This window comes from Eurypyga helias, unplaced genomic scaffold (assembly GCF_000690775.1).
Source record: "Eurypyga helias isolate BGI_N326 unplaced genomic scaffold, ASM69077v1 scaffold12887, whole genome shotgun sequence".
Classification (NCBI taxonomy): domain Eukaryota; kingdom Metazoa; phylum Chordata; class Aves; order Eurypygiformes; family Eurypygidae; genus Eurypyga; species Eurypyga helias.
The window spans coordinates 80,669-107,046 of record NW_010261215.1 but is presented as its reverse complement, the minus strand read 5'-3'; the positions used below and the strand labels follow the sequence as shown (position 1 = coordinate 107,046).

At 46.2% G+C, this 26,378-nt stretch overlaps 1 protein-coding gene across 1 annotated transcript in view; it reads right to left on the bottom strand.

Annotated features, from left to right (window-relative positions):
• Positions 1 to 23,906, bottom strand: part of LOC104512353 (voltage-dependent N-type calcium channel subunit alpha-1B-like) — a gene marked incomplete at both ends in the record, with an annotated part of 55,433 nt that extends 31,527 nt beyond the window's left edge. The window contains 3 exons of the mRNA XM_010155301.1: positions 16,195 to 16,382; positions 21,619 to 21,771; positions 23,815 to 23,906. Coding sequence (XP_010153603.1) covers positions 16,195 to 16,382; positions 21,619 to 21,771; positions 23,815 to 23,906 — 433 coding nt within the window. The remainder of the gene's footprint in view (positions 1 to 16,194; positions 16,383 to 21,618; positions 21,772 to 23,814) is intronic.
• Between the last annotated feature and the right edge of the window lie 2,472 nt (positions 23,907 to 26,378).

Sequence of the window (26,378 nt, the reverse complement as noted above, 5' to 3'; positions counted from 1 at the left end):
GGGTTGGAACTGGATGGTCTTTAAGGTCCCTTCTAACCCAAACCATTCTATGATTCTATGATCTCCTGATCTCCTCCTACAGCATGTTATAATTGTGCCTCCTGTGCCTTTATGGTAGGTCCCAACTGGGATTTGGATACTAGGAAAGATTTTGTGGCAGACCATGTGTTTTCTGGGGGCCATTTGCAGTGGGGTACCTGTTGCCTTGAGGCCCAGCATTTGTAAAAGGAGCATTCAGAACTTCACTGTCCTCTGCACTCCTTTTCACATCGAACCTTGGCCAAAGGCAATCGAGTCCTGGGTTTATGCCTGCTGAAACTGCACTCACTGGGAAAAGACACTCTCAACTCCCGGTACATTTGCACTCAAATCAGTGTTTCCGAGATCCTTTTTCTTCACAGCAGGTCTCCCACTCTTCCTTTTTGCCTTCAGGATAGAGGTCAGTCCAATTCACTGCTGTAATAACAATCCACCGTGTTCAAATCCCCCAGTTACTCCTCAGATCCATCCATAATTCCTGGTTCCCAAGTGGGCATCAGATGAAAAATATCTGAAAATCCTCCGAGTCTCATGACACTAAAATCAGTGATGTTTTGAAACAAAGATAAACCTTCTGCCCCCAAAAAGGGAAGTCGCTTGCATCCAGTCCCACGGCCACTTGCTGTTTAGAGGAGCAGAACACAGAAGTGTTCACTACCAGGATCAGAATCAAATCTGGAGTATTTCACATCCTGCAAACAAAAAGCTAATTACTCTTGGTTTGAGACCACACACAACCAGACTCTACTGCAGACTCCAAAAGCCTTGCAGCACCAGCTATGCATAAGGGGTGAGACACCAGGCCTGGCATTAGCTCTTATCCCCTTGGACCAAGAACTCAGCCAAATCTGTATCAAGCTTGGGGTGCTAAAGCTAAAGAATCCCTTTGGTGTTGTTGGTGGAAGCTGCGTCAGAGCCTGCCCAGGACAGCAGAGCACAAAAGGCAGCAGCCGCAGTACAGTAGCATTCAGTGCAGCAGCAACTCTTACCCGAGCAGAAGGCAAGAGGGGTCAGTTTGATTTCAGAATGTCACCCTGAAAGTGTAATTTGCATTCATTTATCACTTCATATTCTCAGAAGCCACTATCTTACTGTCACTGGCTTTAACAGCACACCAGCCACAATAATTGGGAAAGGTGCTTTTTTTTCTCCCCATCTAAACACACGTAAAGCAGGAAAGCTGTAGCAGTCCTGCCTGCCCCATGGCCCCACACCAGGCAGCAGTGCCCATCCGCGCCATGCAGCAGCAGAGCTCTGAGGGAATCCTGCCCAATGTTCTGCCAGAGAAAACACTGTTTTCCAGACTGAGCCAGTGCTCTGCAGAGATGATAAATGCAGATGCTGTTGCTTCTCCATAGGGCGGGTTATCCTCTGCCCTGACACAGCCATGCTGCTTCCATCCAGTCCCAGAGCTGTACGTCTCCCACTCATCCCCTGACACCCTGAGGTCCCAAAACAGCAGCCACAGCACATCTGAAAATCAAACACACAACACTCAGGCAACAAATGTGATGCATGTGCCTTCTGCTTCCCCACTGGGCATCCCCTAAACACAAGGTGAAGCACATCTACCCCCAACACAAACCAGAGCGATGCACATCCTCTGCTCCAGGAAGATAAATCCCTTTCACATACTGGGCAGTAAAAACAGAGAGGAAAAGGCAGGTTGAGACATCTTCACAACATCAAAGGAAAAGGGCAAAGCTCCCATCATTTTCTATGAGGCACAAAATCCAGGTGGAAGCCTTAAGCAGAGAAGGTAATTATTTAAAAAAATAAAAAAAACCCCACCACATAAAAAAGGGAAAATACTTACATGTGGATAATGAGCCCCTTGGGACTTGATACTTTAGGATTCTAATTTTCTAGGTTTTCTTTCCAATGACGAGTTAGAAAGCCCCGAATAACAGAGGAAGGGAGCTATAATTCTCTCAAGCACATAAATGCAGGACCTGGCCTTTCAGAAGAAAGCATCCAAATGCATAAAATCAACACAAATACCAGAAGACTCTCCATAAAACCCTAGAAGCAGGCAGCATTCTAATTTTGCTACAATACTGCTAGCCGTGTATGAGCATGTTTTAACTATAGTTGTTGCACGCAGTAGTAACACGAATTCAGCCAGGTCTAAATAGAAGCAAATCCTTCCCTTTGTTTCTCCCCTTCTCCAGCCTTAGAGCTGAAAAATCAAAAACACTGATGTTTCGTGCCTTGATCTAAAAGCTTATGGCACCAATAAATCAATACATAAATACGCTAACAGGATTTCTTGATAAAAAATTCATTCTTTCCCCAACTGGTGTGGACTCACTCAGCTGCTTTATTCATGAGCGTGCCTGCCTGCCTGGCACTAGGAAAGCTCTTTCACTGTCAAAAATTACAGGCTGGCCAAGGGACTAAATCTATTTATTTTTTTAATCTCTCCTTTCTTTTATCTGTAAACAGCTGTGGACTTTAATTATGAATGGAAACTTGGTCTAGGCAATCCTATTGGAAACCTGTGATGCACGTTCGTGATAAGGAAGGTCAGACCTATGCTGGAGGTACTCAGGAGAAAGCATTACCCCAGCAACCACACACACAGCCGCCCTGTGAACCCCACTGGGCAGTTAGGGCATTGGAATGGTCTGAAACATGCATTTTACCTATGTGAGCACCTTCTGCAAGGTCACATGGCAAGTTAATGGCACAATGACGAACAGAGCCCAGAAAAACCAAAGCTGTAACCAGAGGCACCCAAATGCATCTCATGGGCTACCTGCAATCCCAAAACTTCTTGTTTGGTGAGGACTCTCTAGCTGTGACAGCAAACCAAGGCACTGCATTGCTCATGACCACAGAGCTCAGCCCACAGGTCACTCAGCAGTGCCATGGGGACATTCATGCCATGCCAGACCCATTTGTCTCAGTGCCCTCAAAAACAACGTCTAACAAAGGGCAAACCTTTGCTACATGCATTCAATATTCCTCATAAATCTAAAAGCCAAATAGCTAGTAAAACCATGTCATTCAAATAGTTTCAACCTAAACATGACTGAAACTGAGATGTTAAGGGGGCAGCCAATTCTTCCAAGGTACTCTGCAATTCAAACCAGCACCACAAGCGTCACACATCGTTATCTCCAAATTTCTTTTCTTGGAGCATGCAACTGAGTTCTGTTTTCTGAGAAGGGGGAGAGAGGACTGCCAGGCCCCCACACAAGATTAGCACAGAGGCCGTTGGGGTTGGGTTGTGCAGAGTTTGAGGAAGGGTTGCTTGTTTTTTTAAGTTTATAAAGCAAGAATGCTTTATATGTCATTCGTTGCTTGAGAAGGCTCGTGTAAGTCAAGTTACACGTAGAATAAATTCAGTGACCTCTTGATGTTTTTTCTTATACTGCAAAGACAACCCCCATGGCTTCAGGTACCTGCCATCTTTCACTGAAGAGCCAAAACTGTCCCCAAGTGCACTCCTGAAGTCATAAGGAAGGAAAAACACACACACCCATGTATACACACAGACAGGCATACTGAGAACTCTGTCCAGTTTGGTCGCTCATGGATACATGTGATATTCAGATAAGGATGCGTTCAGACCAAAACACAGGGTTTGTTTGTCTAGGCAGTAGATGCAGGATAAACTTTTCCTCCTACTCAGCAGTCCCTGTGGCCTGCAGCCCCTAAGTCAGCAAGACAGAGCCAGTCACATGGACTGATTCCCAGAACACTGCAACAATTCAATACCCAACCATTTTCTGACTTCGAACACAGGAAATTGTGGGTCAATGCCCAAAATCATTAAAGAGAATGACAGCCCTAAGAATAACATTCAGGCGTACTTATCATCTTAAATGCAGATCTAGATTCTTCCTGATTTTCACTCTAAACATCGTTGGCAAAAGCTTCCCAAGGAATTGTCAATAGAAGAAACTGTTTAAATAAGTTAAAGTCTTGATTCCATTGTATAAAATTATAACAATAGGCTATTATTGCATTCTTCATCAGCGGACTGGGACTGAGCAGACTACTGATCTATTTAGGTTAGGCCACCTTCTCATTTTGTCTTCTAACGAGACAACCTCCAGCGGTACAGCTTCTCCTCTAGTTAATTATAAGCAGAAAATATCTTTGTAGATTCATCTGCAGCTCACAGAACTATCTGGAGCTGAGAGCTCAGTCACACAAAACAGCAGCACATGGCAAAGCCCCCACGTCCAACAGCCCTTTGTCAGTGCAAATCCTATTTCACAGGACAGGTGTCCCAAGCTATTTTATCACTACTATTTTCCTGCTTCAAACACAACAAAAAGCAGTTGGTCATGATCCTCATGGCTCCGTCTAAGGATGTTTCACAAGGTTTTATGAAGACATCTTAAATATAAAGGATTGTCTGCTGCAGGGAAAAAAAAAAAGAAAACCAATCTAAACTACAAGCCTTGACAAATTATTCTAAATTTGAATGAAAACTGTCTGTAAAATTCCAAATTCTGCAAAAATATTTACTATAGTGTACATTCATTAAGTCTGCAGAAAATTATGAGACCGGCCCAGAGCTGCTCTTCTCCATATTCCAAGAGCCTTTGCTGATGAACAATGGAAGATTTTGCCACGGACCATGCTAATAAACAAACTAACCCTAAAATAAGCAGACACACCCAGTTTTTTTGTTGCATTGACGAGTAGGCAAGCTAACTGTTACTAAAACACACTATCAAATGCTCCTGCCCTGTTTAAGAAACATCTGGTCAAAAAAATGGGAACTAGCCACTTTTTTCTCTTGGCTCCTCCATGCCGTGCAGAGCAGCTGTGCGGGTGTTGGTCTCCACTACTCAAAGATTTCACCATGCTGCAGTCTGTGTCTACAATCACTCCCTGACCCTGTGAGGAGCTGACCTCTGGCCAGCGCGCTCCACGGCTGGTAGCAACCTTGCTACGGCAGTACGAGCTCTGAGCAGCGTAATTGCTCCAAATTTACCTGCTTCTCTGATCACAAACAAGTGAGCAAAGATTTTTCATGCAGCTAAATGGCAACTGGTGCTTCCACCATAACAGCCAATGCAAGTTCTGCAGCTGCTTGGGCTGTACGATGAGCTCTTGGCACAGCTACAGCCCACACAGATGAACTCTCCCACTTTTCCACGCCTTCAGTCTGGACACTAGGCAGAGTGACTTGGATCTAGAGTTCCTCCTGTTTTATGAGCAGTTATCCTGCCTTCCACAGCTATTGGGTGATTTTTCTCCTGCGAGGGATTCACAGAGCATTTTCTGGATTCTGACACAAAGAACACAAGAAAGAATAAGAAAATGCTGCTGGAGAAAAACATCTGGATTAAAAATTTCCTATTTGAAAGTCTCTATAATACTAGAAATTTTATCTGTTGGGAGAAAAATAACAGGTTGCCCAGAGAGGCAACAGATGCCCCATCCCTGGAAACAGATGCCCCATCCCAGTGTCAGGCTGGATGGGGCTTTGAGCCACCTGGCCTATTTGTACATGTCCCTGCTCATTGCAGGGGTGCGGACTAGATAATCTTACAATGCCCCTTCCAATCCAAACCATTCTATAATTCTGTGAGCCTGCAAAAAGAAGGAAGGAGGCTTGAATGACACCAGTACAGACCCCGAAGGCAGGCCAAGGAGAACCGTGGCACATTTTACCTAAGAGCAGCTTCCAACTTGCACCTTGTTGTAGCACCCTCATCATATACACCAATAGACTGACCACAGAGGACCTCTGCCTCAGCAGATTGTTCCATGCCCTTTTACTGCCAACACAACACAGAAAACAGCCCTTATACCACCCATCTGTGGAGTTCCCTAAGCCCAGCACCTCCTGAGCTGCCTTGCACACCGAACTTCCCACTCATCCCACCACCAACTTACCCAGACAAAACGCCACAGCAAAGCTCTAATATCGTCCCCATTACAGAAGCCTGCCTTTGTTCCTTTCCTGTACCCCAGGGCACGTGGCCACTAGATTAAAGAGCAAAGACTTTCTCCCAGAGCCCACGCACAGCCAGCCTCTTCTGTAGGAGAAGGCACCCGCAGGTATTTTGGGTTGCTGTAGGAACTACAGGAGCAAATAAAGTCTTCACTTTTGGTTTTCTTAGAAGTGTTCTGTCATTCTCTTCCACTCCAACCACAGATGTAGCAGTCATGGTATAAGCAGACTGGCTTACTTGTGAAAGCATGCAGCTGCCTCTTTCATCTTGTGTAGGAAAGCAATTGTTGGGCATGTAAGAGAGCTGCTTGTACCCTCAATGCTGTAATGCTAGCAAGCTGCAAGTGAATTTCTTCAGCTGGAGTTTTCTCCTCTTGGCAAGCACTGATGATTAAGCTGTTGTTTGGAGAGATTCAGATTTCTTTACAGAGACCAATTGCTCTGTTGAAAGGGCTCTCTAAGTTTGTATGATATATCACTCTCCTGCTGTATATCTTAAATGTCTCCGATTAAACCTGGAGGTGGCCACCCCAGAGTCATTTTGAATATACCTTCACTGAGAGATTAAATAAAATGCAGAAGATTCAGCGAGGCACTGAAACGCTTGCTCAGCTTTACACATTTTCTCAAGTCCTTTTCTGAATAGGATAATTCGCTGCATCAGGACTGAAACATCCTACTCCTGTTAGCCTTAGAGCGAATGTGGGCACAGGGTCAGACAGTCTGTGTTTCCACTTGAGTGCAGACACAGGCATGGTCAGAGACATGCATCACACCCATCCTGGCATCTAAATATTTCAAAGCCGTTTTAGCCTTAGACATACTCCACCTTTTCTATCATATCATCTTTGGATTTCTGCAAAACTTTCTAGCTGATGAAGTATGCAAAACCTGCCCTGCAGTAACGCTGCATCCCTAAAAGATCTGGGAGTTCAGCCCTTTGGCAAACAGGTCCTATGGCCCTTCAAAATGCAGGAGGAAAGCATGAATATATGGATATCAGCCAAGGCAGAATTTAGACTGGTATGAGATTGTACAGACAGCTCATCATCTCACACAGGATCCATCCATTTTACAGATTCCTCCATTTACCATGTGCTTTTCTCTCACAGGGGCCAGCAGAGCAGATCAGCTAGCCAGGAGAAACTTGTGCTGCGTGTTCAGTGATCTCCAAGGGATTTTTCAGCTGAGCTCCAAGCCTGGTGATGAACACACCAAATCATTATACTGCTATATTATATGCATCTGACAAAGTCCCATTTGTAGAAAATACGTTACTCCACAGCCTGGTGTGAGGCTTCGCCCTGGGAAAACAGGAGATGAGAAATGCAATCCACCTCCTGCTCAAGAGCAAGATGCTCAGGACAATTTGGGGATGAAGCTCTATAGAGGGTTTTGAGGCACAGCACCATTGGATTGTTTTTATGCTATTAGGTTTCTACCTGGCAGCCGGGCACAGGTTGTAGGTGATTCTGTTCATACAAGAGATTTTGAAACTTGGGAAAGATGCTGAGAACTACATGGCTGCCATACACAAGTAATAATGATGATCTAAATGAATTAACTTTGGCCTAAAAGACTCATTTTTCTACATAATAATAAACCTCCCTGACACTCAAGCAAAACACATGTTGCAACAACATAATGGGATGGAGCAGGCTTAAAACAACCAGCAAACACAGGTGAAATCCACACCTGTATAACCAGCTGGAAGGAATTCTGCACATCAACCCATTCAAGACCTCAGAAAAGGTATAAATTGGACATGGGCAATGCACAGGCCACGTGCAGGCTCGCTCTTTTGGGGTGGGTTTCACACATGATGAGTCTGCAACCACAACTTCCAATGTGGTTTTGTCCTCGATTAGTAGTTTGGGTCATCTGCTGTGTGCTTTTCTTGCCAGGGCTTGGTCATCCCTAGGCTGGTCCCTGCCTTCTGCAGACTTCCAGCACCGGTTCTGCACAAGCACCAAGCCATAGTCTAGGCTTTTAGCTCCTTCTCCCACAGCTATTTGCTGTCACACCAATCGTGCACTCAAAGTCAGGCTCTCGGCTACCTGCTGCCATCACTGCCCAACTTTCCTGCAAGTGATGGGTGATATCAAAACACAGAAATCAACGCTAGCAGCAGCAAGAGACTGATAATTTTCTGCCACCTTTACGTGCACATAGAAGGTGGCTGATTCTTGTTAGCCAATTAAAGGCATCCTAACTCAATAGTGAATGCAATTTAACACTAAGCATCAGGGGATTTTCTCTTCCTTGTGAAACTGCAGGGAGAAAGAGAACACAGTTACGTCTATGCAGCATCTCAGTACAGGAGCTCAGCTGCCATCTCCAGCGTGAGCACACGACTCCAGCGCATTACACACGCACTGCTGGCTCCGTAACCCAGCGCCTGGTCCCAGGCATCTCCCTTGGCACTCAGTGCATTTCCAGGAGCAAATGCACAGTGACAAGGAAAGTTCAGCGCTGGTGAACACCACGTCCTGAGGGTAATGTCCCCCAGACAGATCTATGTGAAACTGTGCTCTATGTATGTAACGCAGCTGTTAGGCAGATGCTGTGTGCTCTTGGGTCTGAGATGCTCTAAAAACCCAAGAAGCCAGAAGAGGCTCCTTGCTATGGACAAGACTGTGGTGGCACATTTCTTCACACCCCTCTAAGCACTGTTTGCTTTATCATTATTAAATTTTTTCATCTGTTTGCTCCTCACTTCCCAAGTGTGCGGCATTATTAGGTCTCCAACAGAGCCTCTTTGAAGACCCAGGTGAATCTTGAGGGCCTGGCCACATGCTCTGCTCCCAGAAAGCACTTCAGCTCATGCTACACAGTATCAGAAAGCCTAAGTGAAGGCAGGGTACCCTTCTAGTGAGCATGCTGCTCTTGTGCAGCTGCTAATGCAGCTGATGTGTGGCATCAGTCCCCTGGTCTGTTCTGTGTGTACTACTCCTCTCCACCAGCCACCATTGATCTGGAGTCAGGCTTACCCCTTGGACACTACAGAGAATCCAGCGTAGAAGATAAACCATATCAGAAATGTGTTGTGTGATTCAGAATGGCAAAACAAAACCTTTCCTTGTCCTTACTATTTCTGCTAACACAATGTGAGGAAAGCATTTCAGCCGTTCTCCCCACACACACACCACCACCACCCCCTTTCCCTGTCTGCTCACACTTTCACTGGCTAAACAGGTTTGTACCTCAATATGTTAATCAGACAAGGAGAGCTGATACACACACACATACACAAAGAGTGAGCACATCACAAACCCCCTCAGCTCCTGATACTGCAGGCTGCCAGCCCCAGGACATATACATATCCCTGTAAGCAAAACCTCATTTAGTCTCATCTATGTCACTATCTAGCAATTATGGATTTGTGCTTCAGTAGGCTGACTTCAGGTCACTTCTAACAGAGAGCAGACAACAGTATATTCGGTGTATTAGGTATACTAGGAGAGAAGAGCAATTTCAAAGCCACCTTCAGAGTCCCACAGGCTTTGCTATTGCATTTACTGCTATACCAAAGTAGTCATGACAGTCAGGAAAATCAGGTGCATAACCTCACAGGAAACCACAATCATGAACAAAGGGCCAGAAAAATGTTGCTTAAGTCACATATAAACCTTAACTGGCAAGTTTAAGAGGTGCCTGAAAGTGTGGGGTCTTGAGCCCAGGAGAAATTTTATAAGAAGGCAGTGAGCCAAGAGGAACCTTAATCCAAGTCTCTGAGATGAGGGTATGCTGCTTTATGTTATCTATTTCCCTTCTCCTTTCATTTACCTGCACCCTTCCTGGAGGGTTTTATACAGGAAACCACCTCATGGTCCAGGCAGCCAGTGCTAGTCACACCCAAACTCCTCCTCAGGAACATCACCTTTGATTCCTCAGCTCATAGCTGTGACTGACGAAGACCGGATGTCAGTGGTTTGGTCTTTATAGAAAAATGCCCCCAGAAATGCCTGTTTGAGCTCTCCAAGTGACTGGGTCAAACAGATTCTCTTCTGCCCATACAAGTCCCAACACATCCACCATCCCACCAACAAAACCGTCTCTGGGTTGGTCTGGAAATGGAACAACAATTATATCCCAACCTTCTATTTCTGTATCTTGATAGGAATCAAGAAATTCAGAAACACAAAGGGGAATGAAAAATACTAAGTGAATCCTAAGCTATTCTAAATTCTGTGAGGGTAGACTTCTAGTTGGGATCCAATTTAGGGTAGACTTACGTTTTATTTGAACTGTTTGTTCCTACCTACAAGCATATTAGGTTAGGCCCAGTCCACAGTCTTTAAATACCCACTGGACATTAATATTTGACAGTAGAAAATAGAAGGGACATGAAAATCTCTTGCCATTAAGATCAAAAGAGAGTGAGCGTACACTTTGACATTTCTCCTTTCCTGCAAGGAGTCCTTCCTTTGCAAAGCAAATTCCACCATGCAGCTTTGAACTCCTGTAGAGAAAAGATGAAAGGTGAAAACCCAGCTCTTTGAAAGTCAACATCCAGACTTCTGCCAGCTTCAGGTGAATGAGATTTGACCCATGATTTTCTGCATGAGAACTGGGGCCACAAACCACACTCATCTCCTTGGAACCTCATCATGCACCTCCGTTGCAAAGGCAAGACTACACCTCACAGAGACCAGCCAGCTGGAACAGTGCTGTCTAACTCCGCAGCACGGAGCTCAAAAACATTCCTAATCCACTGAGTATACTATGGAATGCAGTGACCTCCAAGCTAACCATGGCTACAGTGCTAGGTCTACCCTAGCTATCTCCATTGAAGGCTACGAATGTGTCTCTGCTCTGGGCACTGGCTCTGCAATGAATACTTCTACTTAGCATAGTAAAAGAATTGTTTATTTAAGGAACTCATGAGCAGGCACAAGACTTTTCAGGCTTTTCTCACTTGGAAAACAAGGTGACTTTCCCATGGGAATCAGGATTGAAGGCAGGAGTGTATTTCACAATGGACAAGAAGGTTCTTGCATGGGAAAAATTATTGCTGTAGAAGAGGAAAACAGGAGTTGTACTATTGCCTCTTTATAAGGATTTACACCTCCAAGCAGCCTATATTAGCAATATGCAATAGATGAATCATTGTCATTCACAAACACTAAGCATGTAAACAAGATGAACTAAAATACCATTGTTTAATTTGAAAACTAGATCTGAAAGAAGATCAAGACTCAGAAGTACTCAGATCCCAGGGCATGACAGTTCCTCTTGCTGAGCCTCTGCATTATTTCCTCCCACCTCTGTATTTGTCCCCAGTCCTCTATTTTCTTTACCCAGACTCTGCACCTTAGTTTGCCAAGAACTTGGAAGCTGTCACTGGAAATGTTCTCCTCCCTCAGCAATGCTAACATCCTCAATCTCCAGCTGCTACTGGTTATTGTCAGACATCTATGCTTAAAGCATGAACAAGTGCAGTATGGTAATACTTAGCATATTAAAATACTTTATGGGAACTAATGAATAAATTTACTTAATAGTCCCAGGAGATAAGCTGATCACCAGTTACCACTGACCTCAGTAACAGCTCCCTCAGGCAGAAGCAAAGTGGATGCAGCAACCCTTGTGGTCTCACGTCACCCCCAGCGTGATGCTCCAGCTGAACACTGCTTACAGCAGCGCCCACCCTGAGAACCGAGCCCAGAGCAGAGCCTGTGTCAGCACCACCAAGCCAGGACCCAGAATAGCTTCATCAGCCCCATGCAGGGGTGGTCCACATTGCTGAAAAGCACAACTTCTGTGGCTGGACCAGCCTGGCACTACACTAGTCCAGTTGCAGAAAAAGAACTTTTCTGCTTCTCTAGGGCCTGTAGTACTTGAGCAGCATTGCTGCCCACAGCGAGCTGGTGCCGTTTCACAGTCCAGAAGATGCTCTGCCCATACTTCAGGGATCTCTGATCTGTCTGCACTCGATTGGACTGAAGAACTGTTCACAACACCGGACTGCGACACTAAGTCCTCCCACACTGAGGAAAATAGTTAATTTATTTTAATGCATTCCCAGATCATGTAAAGCTGTGAATTAGCAGGAGGTAATTGCACTCCATTTGCTGGAGAAAAGGTGCTTCCCTGTCCTCAGGACACAGCAACTTACCTAAATCACCTGTTGCTCCTTGCACCTTTTTGTGTAGAAACAGCCCACAGCTGAAAAACTGCAGCTCACAGAAGTGCTTGGTTCGAGCAATTGCTCTGATGCTGTTGTGCTGCTGATTCAGGAAGGAGTTTTCCCCAGCTTATTCTTAAAGCATTTCACCCAACTGATGATTCAGTCTTTTTGCTTCAAGCATAAATCACCTTCCAGATAAAGTCTTGCTAGAAAGATTTCATTGGCCCTAATTAAAATGAAACTCTGTGAAAGCAGAAACAGTGCATCAGCAAGGAAAAATTGGGCTGAGATTTGTGAACTAGCATTCTCCCTGCCCTCCTAATTCCTCAGTTTATCACAGGAGAAGGAGTGAATGTTTGCAAGGTATATTACGCAAAGCTAGGCAAAGCCTAGCAAAGCCTAGCCTTTGATGCTATTTTTCCTCAAAAGCTATAGGCAGGCTGCATCTGGACCACATATAAAGTTACCTCAATCCTTTGGAAATGAGATACTTTAGAAAGACCTGAGCCAGACCATCAAACTCAAGATCAAGATTCCTCTTTTCTGAACATCAGTTTACACCAAACCTTCAGCTTACAGGTTGTCACCACAGACCAAGTTTTTAGTCTCAAAGCTGCTTTCAGGACAAAGCCAACTCTCTCCCTTGGTTAAATTAATGCTGAACTGGTGAAGTACATCTTACTCTGCAACTGATCCCAGCCATCGCCACTGCAAAGAGAAAAGCCAACTCTTCTGAGCACCCCACACAAAGGCTGTAGCAGGAAAAGAGGAGCAATAACAAAGCCCTGTAGATGCAGGGCAAGCAATTAATCACCATTTTCCAGAAGGAAATTAATGGCCCATTAAGAAAGCAGTTCTAACCTCAACTTCCCTGTAATGGGTCTCAGTCCTAGACTGCCTGGCATCAAAGGGATTTCAGCCCTACAAATGGACGCCATGTGGGGCGGGCTGCTTTAGTAGCAAGAAGGGAGTGGGTTTGCACAAGGAAGGCAACAAACTCCAACCAAACCCAACATGTGACAGTGGGCACACAAAGGGAAGGGTGAAGGAAGGGCTCTGTTAAGCCTGAGGAACAGCAGCCTTCCCTGCTTTCTAGTTAGCGGGAAAAACAGCACCAGCTCTTTTTTTCCTACTATGCATAATCCAGTTTGCATAGACCGCATCTTGCCTCTTGTGGTCCCACAGCCTTTTGCAAATCTTAATTAAGCAACACATTGAAAGTAGGTTCATAGCTCAGCTCTGATGAGTATCCTGCATCAAGGGAATGCTGGTTTCCTTGAGAAGACCAGAGGTTGGGGTTGGCAGGGAAACTAGCTCCACCACTGCAAAATTCTGCTGACCAAAAACATTGTCCCCAGCAGTGGAGAACCCAAATGGTAAATCAAAGCTCCCTGGACAAGTTATAACCTCTGACACTCACCTGTTGTCTGAGCTTAAATATGCTGCCTTGCTTCCCATCTTCTGCAAACCAAGGAGAAAGACCCTCACACATGCTCACTTACCTCACCGTTCACCAGGAAGCTGGGGGTGTTCAGCCTGGAGAAGAGGAGGCTCAGGGGAGACCTTATTACTCCCTACAACTCCCTGAATGGAGGGTGCGTTGGGGAGGTGGGGTCGGAGGGGGAGGGTTTGTCTCTTCTCCCAGGTGACAGCTAACAAGAGGAAAGAGCCTCACATTGCACCAGGGGGAGGTTAGATTGGATATTAGGGAAAATTTCTTCATGGAAAGGGCTGTGAGGCATTGGAAGGGGCTGCCCGGGGAGGTGGTGGAGTCACCATCCTTGGAAGGACATAAAAGACGTGGATGTGGTGCTCAGGGACAAGGTTGAGTGGTGGGCTTGGCAGTTGTGAGTTAATGGTTGGACCTGATGATCTTAAAGAACTTTACCAGTGTAAACAATTCTATGATTCTATGATCCACTCCGCCCACATCTTTTCTCAGCTACTAACCTGCAAAAGCACAGGCAGCTGCTCCTCAGCAAGCAGAGCAGCAAGGGGAGGGGGTGACAATGTGTAGGGGCAGGGCCAAGGGAGATGGGGCAGACATGGCTGCTGGCACTAGTTATATGAATCCTGTCTGCCAGGTGGATCTGCAGCACGACACTCCACTCACCCTCCACCTGACAAGCAGAACACCCAGAGACCCTCATATCTGTCAGAAACATGAACCCACCAAGTACTAAAACCTCAGCTGGGGTCTCAGAAAAGGCTTGGCATCATACAACAAATACCTAACTGTATCTCATCCAGGCATCTGTTCCCAATGAGATTAATGGGTATCTAGAATGATACTATAATAGTTTTCAAAGCAACCCCCAAAATCAATCCCCTAATAGTAAGCTCTGGTTTTTGCATGTGATACAAAAGGCAGTTTGGGAGAAGATGATCTAATACACCATGTATTGATTAATCAATTCCAGCCAAGATGCTAATGGGCTTTTCTTACAACAGTTGGCACTAGAAGGAAGGAGTGGGATTGCTGAATGAGAATGGGAGAAACTAGTAGTGTGATGAACTTTCAGGGTGAGGGGAGGGCAGGCAGTGGGGAAATGGGCCCTTCTGGCGATTACTCTAAGTGGACAGAGAGTGGGAATAAATAGAGGAACTGAGCAATGAATGGAGAAAGTAATAAATCAGATATATTGGCTTCAAACACAGCAGAATTATACCTTGCAATTTACTGTGGTTGATATTAATAACACTTTCCTGTTGCTACAGAAACCCTCACAGGAAGGTCTGTGAAAGAGCCCAGCATGGGTCTAGAGTCTATAATGAAGTAGACTGAACACTTTGTAGTCCTACTGGCCAGTGAAATGGTCTGGAGGCATTATTATTGCCTTCCTTAGTTATTTTTCCACATTGGCACTTCTAGCTAGGACAGCAGGGGGTAATTCAGATCATCTATGCACGCCTGTCAGATTGTCCTTCCTTCTACAGTCAATGGCAAGAAGCAGCCAGTGTAGCCATACTTTGCTAATCATCACCTGCTCTCTCCTTGCTGCCCCAGTATTTGATAAAGTCCCTTACTACCACAGAAAATTGAGGTATAAAACAGCTGGGCCATCCTCCAGACCCGAACTATAGCACTTTACACCCACTGTAGAAACATGTGAGGATCTAAGCCAATCACAAAGCTGGAGAGAACAGATCCGCAACAGATACACAGGTCCCTTACAGCTGCCAAGGAGCAGGTGTCACACTTTGCAAGAAAATATGATACAGATGCTGGAAACCAGCCTGTTACCAAGGGTTAGATGCTTGCCTCTCAAGGCAAGACATCTCAAAAGGGTAGATAGAAATTACAGACACAAACGAGCATTACACCCCCTGAAAGACAGCAGAGTCATTCAGTTGTTGCTAATTGGCTGAGGTTGCCCTTCTTTTTGTAAAATTGGAAATAGTGAGAGTGACCAAGAGGTTTTGACCTTGACTGCCTGTGACTGTCGTGGTCCTGGTTGGCAGGAGGTGTGGCCAGTGAAGATCCTATCAAGGAAATTCACCCTGGTGTATCTTCTCTACAGCCAGCAGTCACACCAGGTGTAAAGGCGACTGACAGGGCTTGGTGTAATTGTACTGGAGTTGCCAAAACTACAACTGGGTCTCGGTGCTAATACCCAGCTGACGCTGTTCATTGATGCAAATTACAAGTTTGATCACAAAGGCTAGACCCAGTCAAGAGAGGAAACCTCTAGATACAAAATATGTCACTGGTTTGGCCACCCTACATTGTTCAATTCAGTAACCGATTTTCTATGGGACATTTTAAGAACACTCCTTACTCAACCTCCCATCCTACAGCAAAGCACACCAGCATCTCGGAGTGACACACACCAATTCTTACACATGGCAACATCACACTGACCCAAGACATCACGTTGCAGGTAAGCAAGTCTCCAGCCTCGAACCACCACAGGCCATCACAGTGGTTCAGAGACTTTTACAGGACTTACAGAATTACCGTGAAGAAAATATGAACAAACCGTCCATAAAGGCAGGTGAGGTGCTAATCAAACTAAACTACCTTTTTTTCCAGACCAACCTTTTCCAAACTAACACAGTGCCTATCAGCACCCAAGCAGTCCTACAGCCCCCTCAACAGACTCACATTGTAGAGGATGTCGGTCCATCCCTCCATGGTGATGCACTGGAAGACGGTGAGCACAGCAAAGAGGATATTGTCAAAGTTGGTGATGCCGTAGTTGGGCCCTTGCCAGTATTCCCTGCAGGTGGTCCCACTTTCACACTGCCTGGCAGGAGGTTCCTCTCCGCAAGGAAAATCTCCCACTTCATCACCTGCAGAGAAGAACAGGGGGGAGAAGAGTTACCAACTGAAGCCAGTCAAGCAGCTGGTGCTGCTGCATCCTCCTTGCAGCACTGCATGAAGGCAATTTACATTTCAGGCTTCATTCTGCCACTATGGGCATGTAGAAGACATTACGCCCATGTAACCATTTATATACTGCTAGGTTATGAGAGGCAGTTTAGTAGGAGGGTGGAGGCAGGGTCGACCCTAAAATGCCCATAACGTAAAGTTTGCACCAGTGTTCAGCCGTGTCATAGATGAGAAACAAAACAAAAATCTCAGTAGGGTAAAAGCAAGGGCTTGGGAATAGTGCGTACTTCAAACACCGTGGGTCAACAATACACCCTCGTACAGCCCAGCTAAGTGCTAAATGCACTGTAATTTTAAAGCAGGGTCTTCACCAGTGGCTTAAACAAGAGCTGTTTGTGGATAGCCACAAAATTGTCCAGATACAGATGTTACACCACAGCTGCATGAGGAGCCCCTGGCTTCGTCATAAGGCAGTACCACCACTGCACCCTGCAAGGTGGACCAAGAACTCCCGCCCCTCAGTAAACTTTATATTTCTGCTCAAAAGGACAGTGCTGTAGAGTGTAGGTACACATGGCAGGGAAAACATCCAGCGGTCAAGCTTGTCTGTAGCAGGGCTGGGATTTCTCAGCAGTACCACCACTGCACCCTGCAAGGTGGACCAAGAGCTCCCACCCCTCTGTAAACTTTATATTTCTGCTCAAAAAGACAATGCTGTAGACTGTAGGTACACACAGCAGGGGAAACATCCAGTGGTCAAGCTTGTCTGCAGCAGGGATGGGATTTCTCTGCTGAGTTTCATTTCAGACCCAGAGAAGGCAAAGGAGGAAGAGTCTGTCAAGCTGCACCCTGCAAGGTGGACCAAGAGCTCCCACCCCTCTGTAAACTTTATATTTCTGCTCAAAAAGACAATGCTGTAGACTGTAGGTACACACAGCAGGGGAAACATCCAGTGGTCAAGCTTGTCTGCAGCAGGGATGGGATTTCTCTGCTGAGTTTCATTTCAGACCCAGAGAAGGCAAAGGAGGAAGAGTCTGTCAAGGTTAAGGACCACAAGGATGGCCAGAAGGGTGGCCAGCGTCTTACAGGGTCACCTGTGAAGTCTGAAGCATTGCAGCCCTTCAGAGACCTTGTAAGCACCAACAGGGAGCAGTTTGGAAAACTAAAGTTCTGGGGTTTCAAAGTAAATAAATATACTAAGTGATATTCCTATTTACACAGTGATGCGATTCGGGAAATATTAAAGGGTTTTAAAAGTGACATGTTATGGTAATGGAGCAGCAAACTGCACAAAATCAAATTCACCAGGGAGAAAATAAGATCAGCACTAACAATAATTAGGACTAATCATTCCACAGAGCAAAGCCTGCAGGAGGAAAACAGGATTGCCACTGTGGCTCCAGGATATATATGTGTGTGTGCATGACGCGCTCTCCTGTTGACCCAACACCTTAATGCAGGGCATCTCCCTCCAGCTCCCATATGGGTCACCACAGGCTTTCACAGGGGCTTAGCGAGACACGCCTGCAAAAAGAAAATACAAAGTCTGGCTCTTGCGTACCATTCGTGAGTGTGCCTTAAAAGAGAATCCAGTTTTATCTCTGTCAGGCCTTTTGTTGCCAGGTAATGCTCTGAAAATGCAATGCACATCTACTACAAAGGGTTGGGTTTTTTTCCTTTTTTAAAAAGAGGTCAGAACTGGTCCCTACTCCCATAGCTCTTTGGGGACAGATGAAAGGGGAGTCTCAAGGGAAAATGAGAAACGTGATGCCTAGTTCTCCCCGAGCAGCTACAGGGCACTTGGGCTGGGTCAGCTGCAGAGGGTGTCTGCTTAAAAATAATCCTGTGTCAGCAGAACAGGACAGCATGGAGGATGCAGGGAGAGGAAAACAAGTCAGGCATTCACTGGAACATGCGCTGTCATTATTTGTACCTATTTTTCATTAAAACAAAGAAATGTTTCCAGTAGCTCAGAACAGTCGGTCAGGCTGAGTGGCAAAGGCCTTCAATAACACTTTTGCTGTATTTTGGTCCCTCTTTGTTCTGGTTTATTACTGACCTACCCAGGGCTACTGGATTAGCAGGGCTATAGCAACATGTGCTGTTGACACCCCTACTCTGTTCCCTCTACGATATGCTAAAGTTGCAGCTGGTACCTCTCATGTAGCTCCTGATTCCAGGAAAAATCCCAGGAGTTTTCTCACTTGGGGGATTTGGACAGAAACAAGCATGAGCAACACCTCCTCCAATCTGCTACCCTCTGACAGAGGCACCTCTGTAACGAGGTTCACATTTCCACACTCCAGCCAACCTTTGGAGCCCTGGTATCAGGCCTGGGCTTGTTAATGCACCTCTTTGGAGATGAAGAGCACTTAGGTTTTAAAAGGCTGAGCTGATGGCTTTGTGGGATGCTCTGCTGCTCCGCTCACAAGGGACCGCAGCGCCAGGAAACCTCACCGCTCTCTGCCTTTCCAGAAACACCACTGCACCATTTCCCGCCGAGCAGGTGGAATCGATCCCCATAATTCATCCCACAACCAGCTCGTTAGCCCTTGGGAAATGCAGAAGCCAGTCCTGTAAACACAGGTGCCTTCCCACACCACCTGGCTAGTGGGCTTGAGGGGGAGGCGAGCCTGGCCACACCGTGTCCTCCCACCGAGATGCCAGGTGCTGCCATGCAGAGATACACAACACACAACATTTTCTGGATGCTCTCCCAATTCCTAGCTGGGAGCCACCCAGCAAGCAAGAGTCGCTTACACACGACATGACACGTGACAAATCTGTTCTCAGTCCTCAAGCCTGGCAGAGACATCCCTCAGTCATCACTGATGTCAGAGAGTTGTCTGCAGAGAACACAGGCAGCGTTGGGTTTTAAGTTTTGCTTTTACATGAACCAGAAGGAGGAAAACAAACAAAAAAAACCCAGTCTCCTCTTTAGCCCAGTAGCTATGATGTGAGAGACCCTCAGAGCTCAGCCTTGCAGCCACTACCTGCCAACAAGGGATGCAAAAAATCAGCCAACTTGGTTGCAATTTAACATACCTGAAAATGCTTCTAGAAAATGCAAACCTGCTCACAATTGCTTTCTTTCTGCCATCTCACCCAGAGCATGCCTGCTTCCTATGCACCTATATTGTCACCCATTATTAGTCCTCTCTAATTGCTGCAGTGGCCCCAGAGACCTTGCAGAGGGCTGAGACCTGTTCAGCTTGGCATGAACACGCATGCCCTGCAAAAATGTCTGACAAATCCAGTCTAAAACTTAATTTATTCGAGGAATCATAATGCTTCGCACACAAGTCACAACACCTGACTGTCCTTTGCAGGTTTTGTTATGTTTTTCTAATGTTACGTAGGCCCTGACGAGAAGAACTTGGGGTACTGGTGGATGAAAAGCTGAACATGAGCCGGCCGTGTGCGCTGGCAGCCCAGAAAGCCAACCGTATCCTGGGCTGTATCCAGAGAAGTGTGGCCAGCAGGTCGAGGGAGGGGATTCTGCCCCTGTACTCTGCTCTGGTGAGACCCCACCTGGAGTGCTGCGTCCAGCTCTGGAGCCCTCAACATCAGAAGGATATTGACCACTTGGAGCGAGTCCAGAGGAGGCCACGGAGATGCTCAGAGGGCTGGAGCCCCTCTGCTATGATGAAAGGCTGCGAGAATTGGGCTTGTTCAGCCTGGAGAAGAGAAGGCTCCGGGGAGCCCTTATAGCACCTTCTAGTATCTGAAGGGGCTACAAGGAAGCTGGGGGGGGCTTTTTACAAGAGCCTGTAGTGACAGGACAAGGGGGAATGGGTTTAAATTGAAAGTGGGGAGGTTTAGATTCGATATCAGGAAGAAGTTCTTCACAGAGAGGGTGGGGAGGCACTGGGACAGGTTGCCCAGAGAAGCTGTGGATGTCCTATCCCTGGAAGTGTCCAAGGCCAGGCTGGATGAGGCTTGGAGCAACCTGGTCTAGTGGAAGGTGTCCTTGCCCATGGCAGGGGGGTTGGAACTGGATGGTCTTTAAGGTCCCTTCCAACCCAAACCGTTCTATGATTCTATGAACACAAGCAAGGAAACAATTTCACCCTACTTCTGCAAAGCTCTGTGTAAGCTGTGCATATTAAACTGTTTCCATGGGGTTGTTAGAAAGCACTGTGAAGGATGCCCAGAGATTTGGCAGGGATGTTGTTTTATTACCATTTGAATGTGTATAAATAAATCAATATTAAGATCTATTAGTGAAAATCACAGAAAATACAAGACTGTGTTTTAAAGACAGTCAATTTTACCTTAAATTGCAATCTTTTGGAGACAAGAACAGTATTTTCATCTGTGGATAGCCCAGATAACCAAGACATATTAGCACTGCTATGAAGGAGTATTAAAAAATTAAATAGAAAAAATGGGCACTTTTTTTTTTTTTAATTGGAAGGAGCTCTGAGCCATGGACAAGCAGCTGCCTTTAACATGGCAGACAGTCCCAGCTGAGGGTCTCTGGGCATTACTCCTCTCCACCTCCATCTTCCAGGGTTTATCACTCATTCATAGGCAGACACATCATTTACTCTGCAGTGCCCAATTTTCCTTGCCCTCCTCTGTTTGAAGGACATTTTCATCCTTTCTCCATCAAAGAGCTCCTTGCTTTCTGTCTATTGTCCTTTTTCATTTTTTGGTTGCTCCTACTCTTTCCAACCTTATTATTTCACAGCAATGTTTTCTCATACCCATGCAACTTGCCCAGAAACCTTGCAAGGAAATTCAATGTTCAGCAGCTATTCATAGTGCTAAATCCAATGAAAACCTAAACAAGGACCAATGAATTAAAAAAAAATTCCAAAAAACCCCACCCCAGCTTTCAACAACCTGGAACAACAGGAATTTGGTTCTGTATTTCTACTACAAAAAAATTCTCCCATGAGAGGAGGCCCTAAGCACCTTCATCACACTCTTGTGTAGACTGAGAGCAACCCACTAGCATCAGGGAGGCCCCAGTGGTGTAACAGAGAGGAGAATCTGTCCCAGTGTGTGTGGGGTGAGCACAGAAGTTGGTTAACTCTTAGAGTAAGTGGGTAAAGAGGGACACAATGCAGTGAATGTGGAAGAGGAAAGAAAAAGGTGCATAAGAGCAGGCCAGAAAGCATCCCAATCGGATGAAGGGGACTAGAAGCATGGTGACAATGTGCCGGGAGGGGAGCGAAGCGCAAAGCTCACCTGTCTCGTTAGAGAAGCAGGTTTTATGAAACTTCCCCATGTAAAATTCCAGCCCGATGATGGCAAACATCACGATGGCGAAGAAGAGGAGCAACCCAATCTGAAGCAAGGGCACCATTGCCTTCATGATGGACTTGAGGACAACCTGCAAGCCTGTGGGGACAAGGAAAAACACATAATCAGTGAGGGAGGGAAAATAAGGACTTGGGGATGGGGGCAGGGTGGGAGAGAGGGGCTGTCTAAGGAAAAGATTAGGATTGGCAGTACCAAGCAATGCTCCTTTTCCCAGGGTGCAATAAAAAGATGCTACATCCATAATGCTCTCAGGATGTGAGACAGACAATCAGGAAAGTCATCTTTTTCTGACCCCTTTTATTCATATCACAGATTCAAAGATCTCTTACACTTCAGAGACACAAAAGGACTTTTCCTGTACCCAGTGGAGTCCCAAGACTCAGCCTGGAGCTGGACCAGATCCTTAAGGCAGATCCTACAGCAGAGCTGGGTGCTGCAGTGGTACCCCCTGTCCCAGGGAGGGCAGGGAGCTGCCCCTTCTCCTTGACACACTGAACAGCCGCAAGGCTGCCGTGCCTGTCACACCTCACTTCCGGAGAAACAAAACCCTGACTCCAGGGCTTCCATCCATAGCCTTTTCACTGGCACTAAAACTCATTTTCAATTAAAACCAGGGGGAGATAACGCAAGAGGTTGGAGAGATGGAGGTGTCAGATAACGTCAGACAGATGCACATAACAAAAAAAATTCTGTGATAAGCAGCAGCTGAAAGCCACCTTGGTGGCCTGTCCTAAGGTCTGGAGAATGATCATCATCCTGACACTTTGTACAGCACTACTGAGGTCAGTACGGTGCATGCAGAAAAAAAGCACAAAGATCTGCTGGACGGGAAAAATACCAAGAGAGTGGAAAAGCACATACCATGTGTGTGTATGAATGCACCTCAAGGTTATACGTTTACTACAGGAAAAAACCACAGCACACAGCCTTCACAGCATCACTAAAAACATGAAAGCAAATAATGCTCTGTGGGAAAATATTGTGCTGGTCCAGGATACATCACTGGGTGGGAGAACACATCCTTTTGGGGAGAATGTGTGACCCACAGCAGGACAGGGACAACCCTGAGGGTCCGTATTATTTCTCTGACATCCCTAAACTGTCACCACAACACCATATTGCCTTGTACAGGCAAGAATTCCATGAAAAAACAGCCAGCAGCATCTCCTTATTAGAGATCCTCTTAATAAATGACATCCTTCCCAATCCTAGCCAAGGACCTCTCCTGCATGGGTATTCTGATTCAAGGCCTACTCATGAAAGGATGCTGATTTCAGGAAATTTGGGTGCTGTTAGCACAAAGCATAACCCTCTTCTGGATTGCTGCACCACCAACATTTCAGCTCTGAAGCAGCCAGAGAGGTGGCCGAGCTGATGCCCCAACCCGCCGCCCAAGAGGAGACGGGGCTGCCAAGGGGTTAATGCAGAGGAGAGCAGAGCATCCCACAGAGCAGCAGTTCCCTTTGACTGCCTCTTGCTGGAGGGGAAAATCTCACTGTTCCATACTCAGCAATGAAATACACTCCTGACAGCGATCCCCAGCCAGCGGGCAGAGCAGCTGGGGAAGAGACAAACAAAAAGGCAGTCAGCAACACTGTGAGGAGTTTGGTGGTTTCAGGGCATCAGCAAGGCACGATTCAGCTCCTCACTGGAGCATTCAGATCCTTCACATGAGCATGTAAAACATACCAAGTTGCCCATTGGGTAGGCAAGACCAAGTTCTGTCTGCTCCTTTCCTTCTTTTTTCCCCTTATTAAAAGGGTAAAATCCCCAGCGCAATATGCTCAGCTGGTAAAAACTGTCAGAAGATCCAAGATCAGGGCTGGGAGCCTGAAAGCTGCAAAATTTGGGTCTCAGGTCTTCACACTCCAGAGAATTAATCCAACCCCACAGGAAAAAGGGTGCTAGGACAAATCCCTGTTGCTCACTTGCAAATCTGGGAGCACAGTGCTGAAATCAGCTGGCTGTACACAAAATGGGATGACAGAAAATCAGAACCTAGCAAGGGCAGAAGCCACAGACCACGAAGAAGCAGGGGAAGAAAATATTGCTCAGAAAAGCATGTAACACCCAAAAGCTACAGAGCACCTTTGGCTAGGAAGATAACATCATGACACTCACTTGGGATTCCTGACACAAGCTTCAGGGGTCGCAACACCCGGACGGCTCGCAGGGTCCGCAGGTCAAAGTCAGTCCCAGCAGTTGCTAGAATCCTAATCATAAAAGGGGAGAGAGAGGAAAAACGGAGATTAAATGCAAATTCCTCTTTCCTGAGCATGGGTAAGTGTTGTGTAATACCAGCAAATATTTAAGCTGCTTTAAACTTTATACCTGTGATCACGTTGCAAATGGTGTCCACTGAAACCATCAATTCACACGCTCCTCTGGAGCTGCTGAGCCTTGCTCAGACTATAAAACAATCTGCAATATCTGCCTGCTTATGGGGCTGTTTACACACAGTGGACAGGCCTGGCTCGGGCCGTTACAGAGCAGCAGATACACCATATTGCAGCAGGAGACAGTGAGAGTGAAATAAACCCCTCAGTTATGCTAGAAATTACCTGCCAGAGCTTTTCCCTATAATGAATTCAGAAATCCCTCACGTACTGATGTCTGGTCTTTCCTAATATCTGAAGCAGTTTCTAGTCATACAGTGTACTCTGTGTGTGCAAAATTAATTCTAGTTCAGAGCATCTCATTTGAGGAGAATATCGAGGGAGTAGGGTGCAAGTATTTCCTCTGATACGCTCCAGTAACTCTGATAAGAAATACAGCCCCCAAAGCAGAATTATTCTTAAAGATTTAAGTGCTCTGCACAGAAAATTAAATTGTTTCACTGTTTTAGGATTCAGGAAAGGAAGAAATATTGTCACAGTGTCCACAAGTCCCAGTGATGTAAACTCCTTAAGCGAAGACCCTGAAAGGCACACTACCCCACAGAGAGCATGGCAAACCCGTGTTCATTAATTACTGCAGCACTTCCTATGGTGCTTCAACAAAAATATCCTTGATTTGAGTCAGGGTTCCCCTAACAACAGCCAACCACGCAGTTAGTTCAGAGCAAAACCCCTCTCACCAGCTCCCCACAGACTGCACCATTCAAAGTGGTTGTAAGCAATTGCCATTATTTTTTGCTGTTTGTCCACAGGCTGTTCTACCAGGTTGGAAGCGACTTAGCACTAAGCCCCACAGTGGGTCTGCAAGACCCCAGTCACCTGGTACCAAATGTGCAAGATGCCACAACTTTGTTAACCACAACTGCTGAAAGCGCTGCGCACGGGGACCTAGCCTGGACCATAACCTGACACTTTGCCAACCCTTCCCCAAGAGCCACAGCAGTAAGAACTAGCAAACCTGGGGGAAAAGTGGGATTCCAGCACTGCCACAAGCCATGGGCAGAGATGGAAAGGGGTTGCTAGGCTTGGGTGGGAATTTCAGGCGTTCTCCTGGGGATTAAGCACCCAGGCACAGCAAATGTCCCATGCAGGGGCACAGAGATGCTCTGAGAGGGGCTGAGCACCCACAGTGTGCACCCCGATTTATCTGCGTCTGCCCAGAAAACCTTTTTCTCAGCTCCTGATAATAGGCTGCTGATGAATATTCAGAAAATGTCCAGCTACCATAAAATATACAAGAAAAAGCAGAATTTTTCAAAAGGAGACATATAGTTTTACCGTGTAATATGTATTATGCAGGATGTCTGGCACACTCGGCAGCGGAGGACGTGGCTGTGGAGGGAGCACTCACAGCGCAGCTCCGCTCGGATAAAAGCCCTGTCTTTGACTTACTGACTGACTTAGCACTGCTGCCAAGCATGGGCCAAGGAAGAGCAGGAGCGGTATTGCTGTGCGGAAGGGGCCAGACTCCATCAGCTGGAGGTGCTGGTGATCAGGAAAAATGCATGCTGAGATGTTGGCTGGCAAGAGAGGCAGCAGTAAGCCAGGACACGAGGATCAGAGTATCTATTCTATAGGACATCTGTTCCTACATTTTCACGACCAGAAAATTCACATTACATCATCTCTATCAATGCAGTTTGGGCATAAGCAACAGGAGACAATTTAAACCAAGAGCCATCGCATGCCATGACTTCTAACTTAATCTTCTGCACCCAAGCCAGTGATTTCATTCCTCTTCTCCCTTCCCTCCACCCTCAAAACTTAATTGCTCATTTATAAACCTCTGCAGCCTGGGAATAACACACACTTCAAGTCAAAAGATAATCTTAAACATCCACCTTGGGTGTTGCTACTAACAGCACAATTAGTCTTTAGTGAGCCAAGATGGATTTGTGCTGTCTTCAGGCAGAGCCCTGGCTCCTGGTTCAAGCTGAGAGGAGGGTGCTTGATTGTTTTTTTTTTTTTAAATTCAAATAGAAAATGGGAGTGAATGGAGGATACCACCAAATAGTCCCATGGTGCCAGTAAATGTTCCAGTGGCTGAAGGTCTTCATTCCAATCTTGTCTTCCTAATAGGCATGATGCTATTAGTGTGAGTACCTGCTCACACTATGGCGACACCCCCTTCTCCCCCTACTCCCCATTCAAACCCCCCAATCATTCATTAATTCCTACATCACTGTGATCCCATAGTTAACCTACACAGGTACCCTACAGCCTACCATCTCCCATGGCTGGAGAGCTGGTCCGTGAATCACATCAAAAACAACGCAACCCATATTTTCC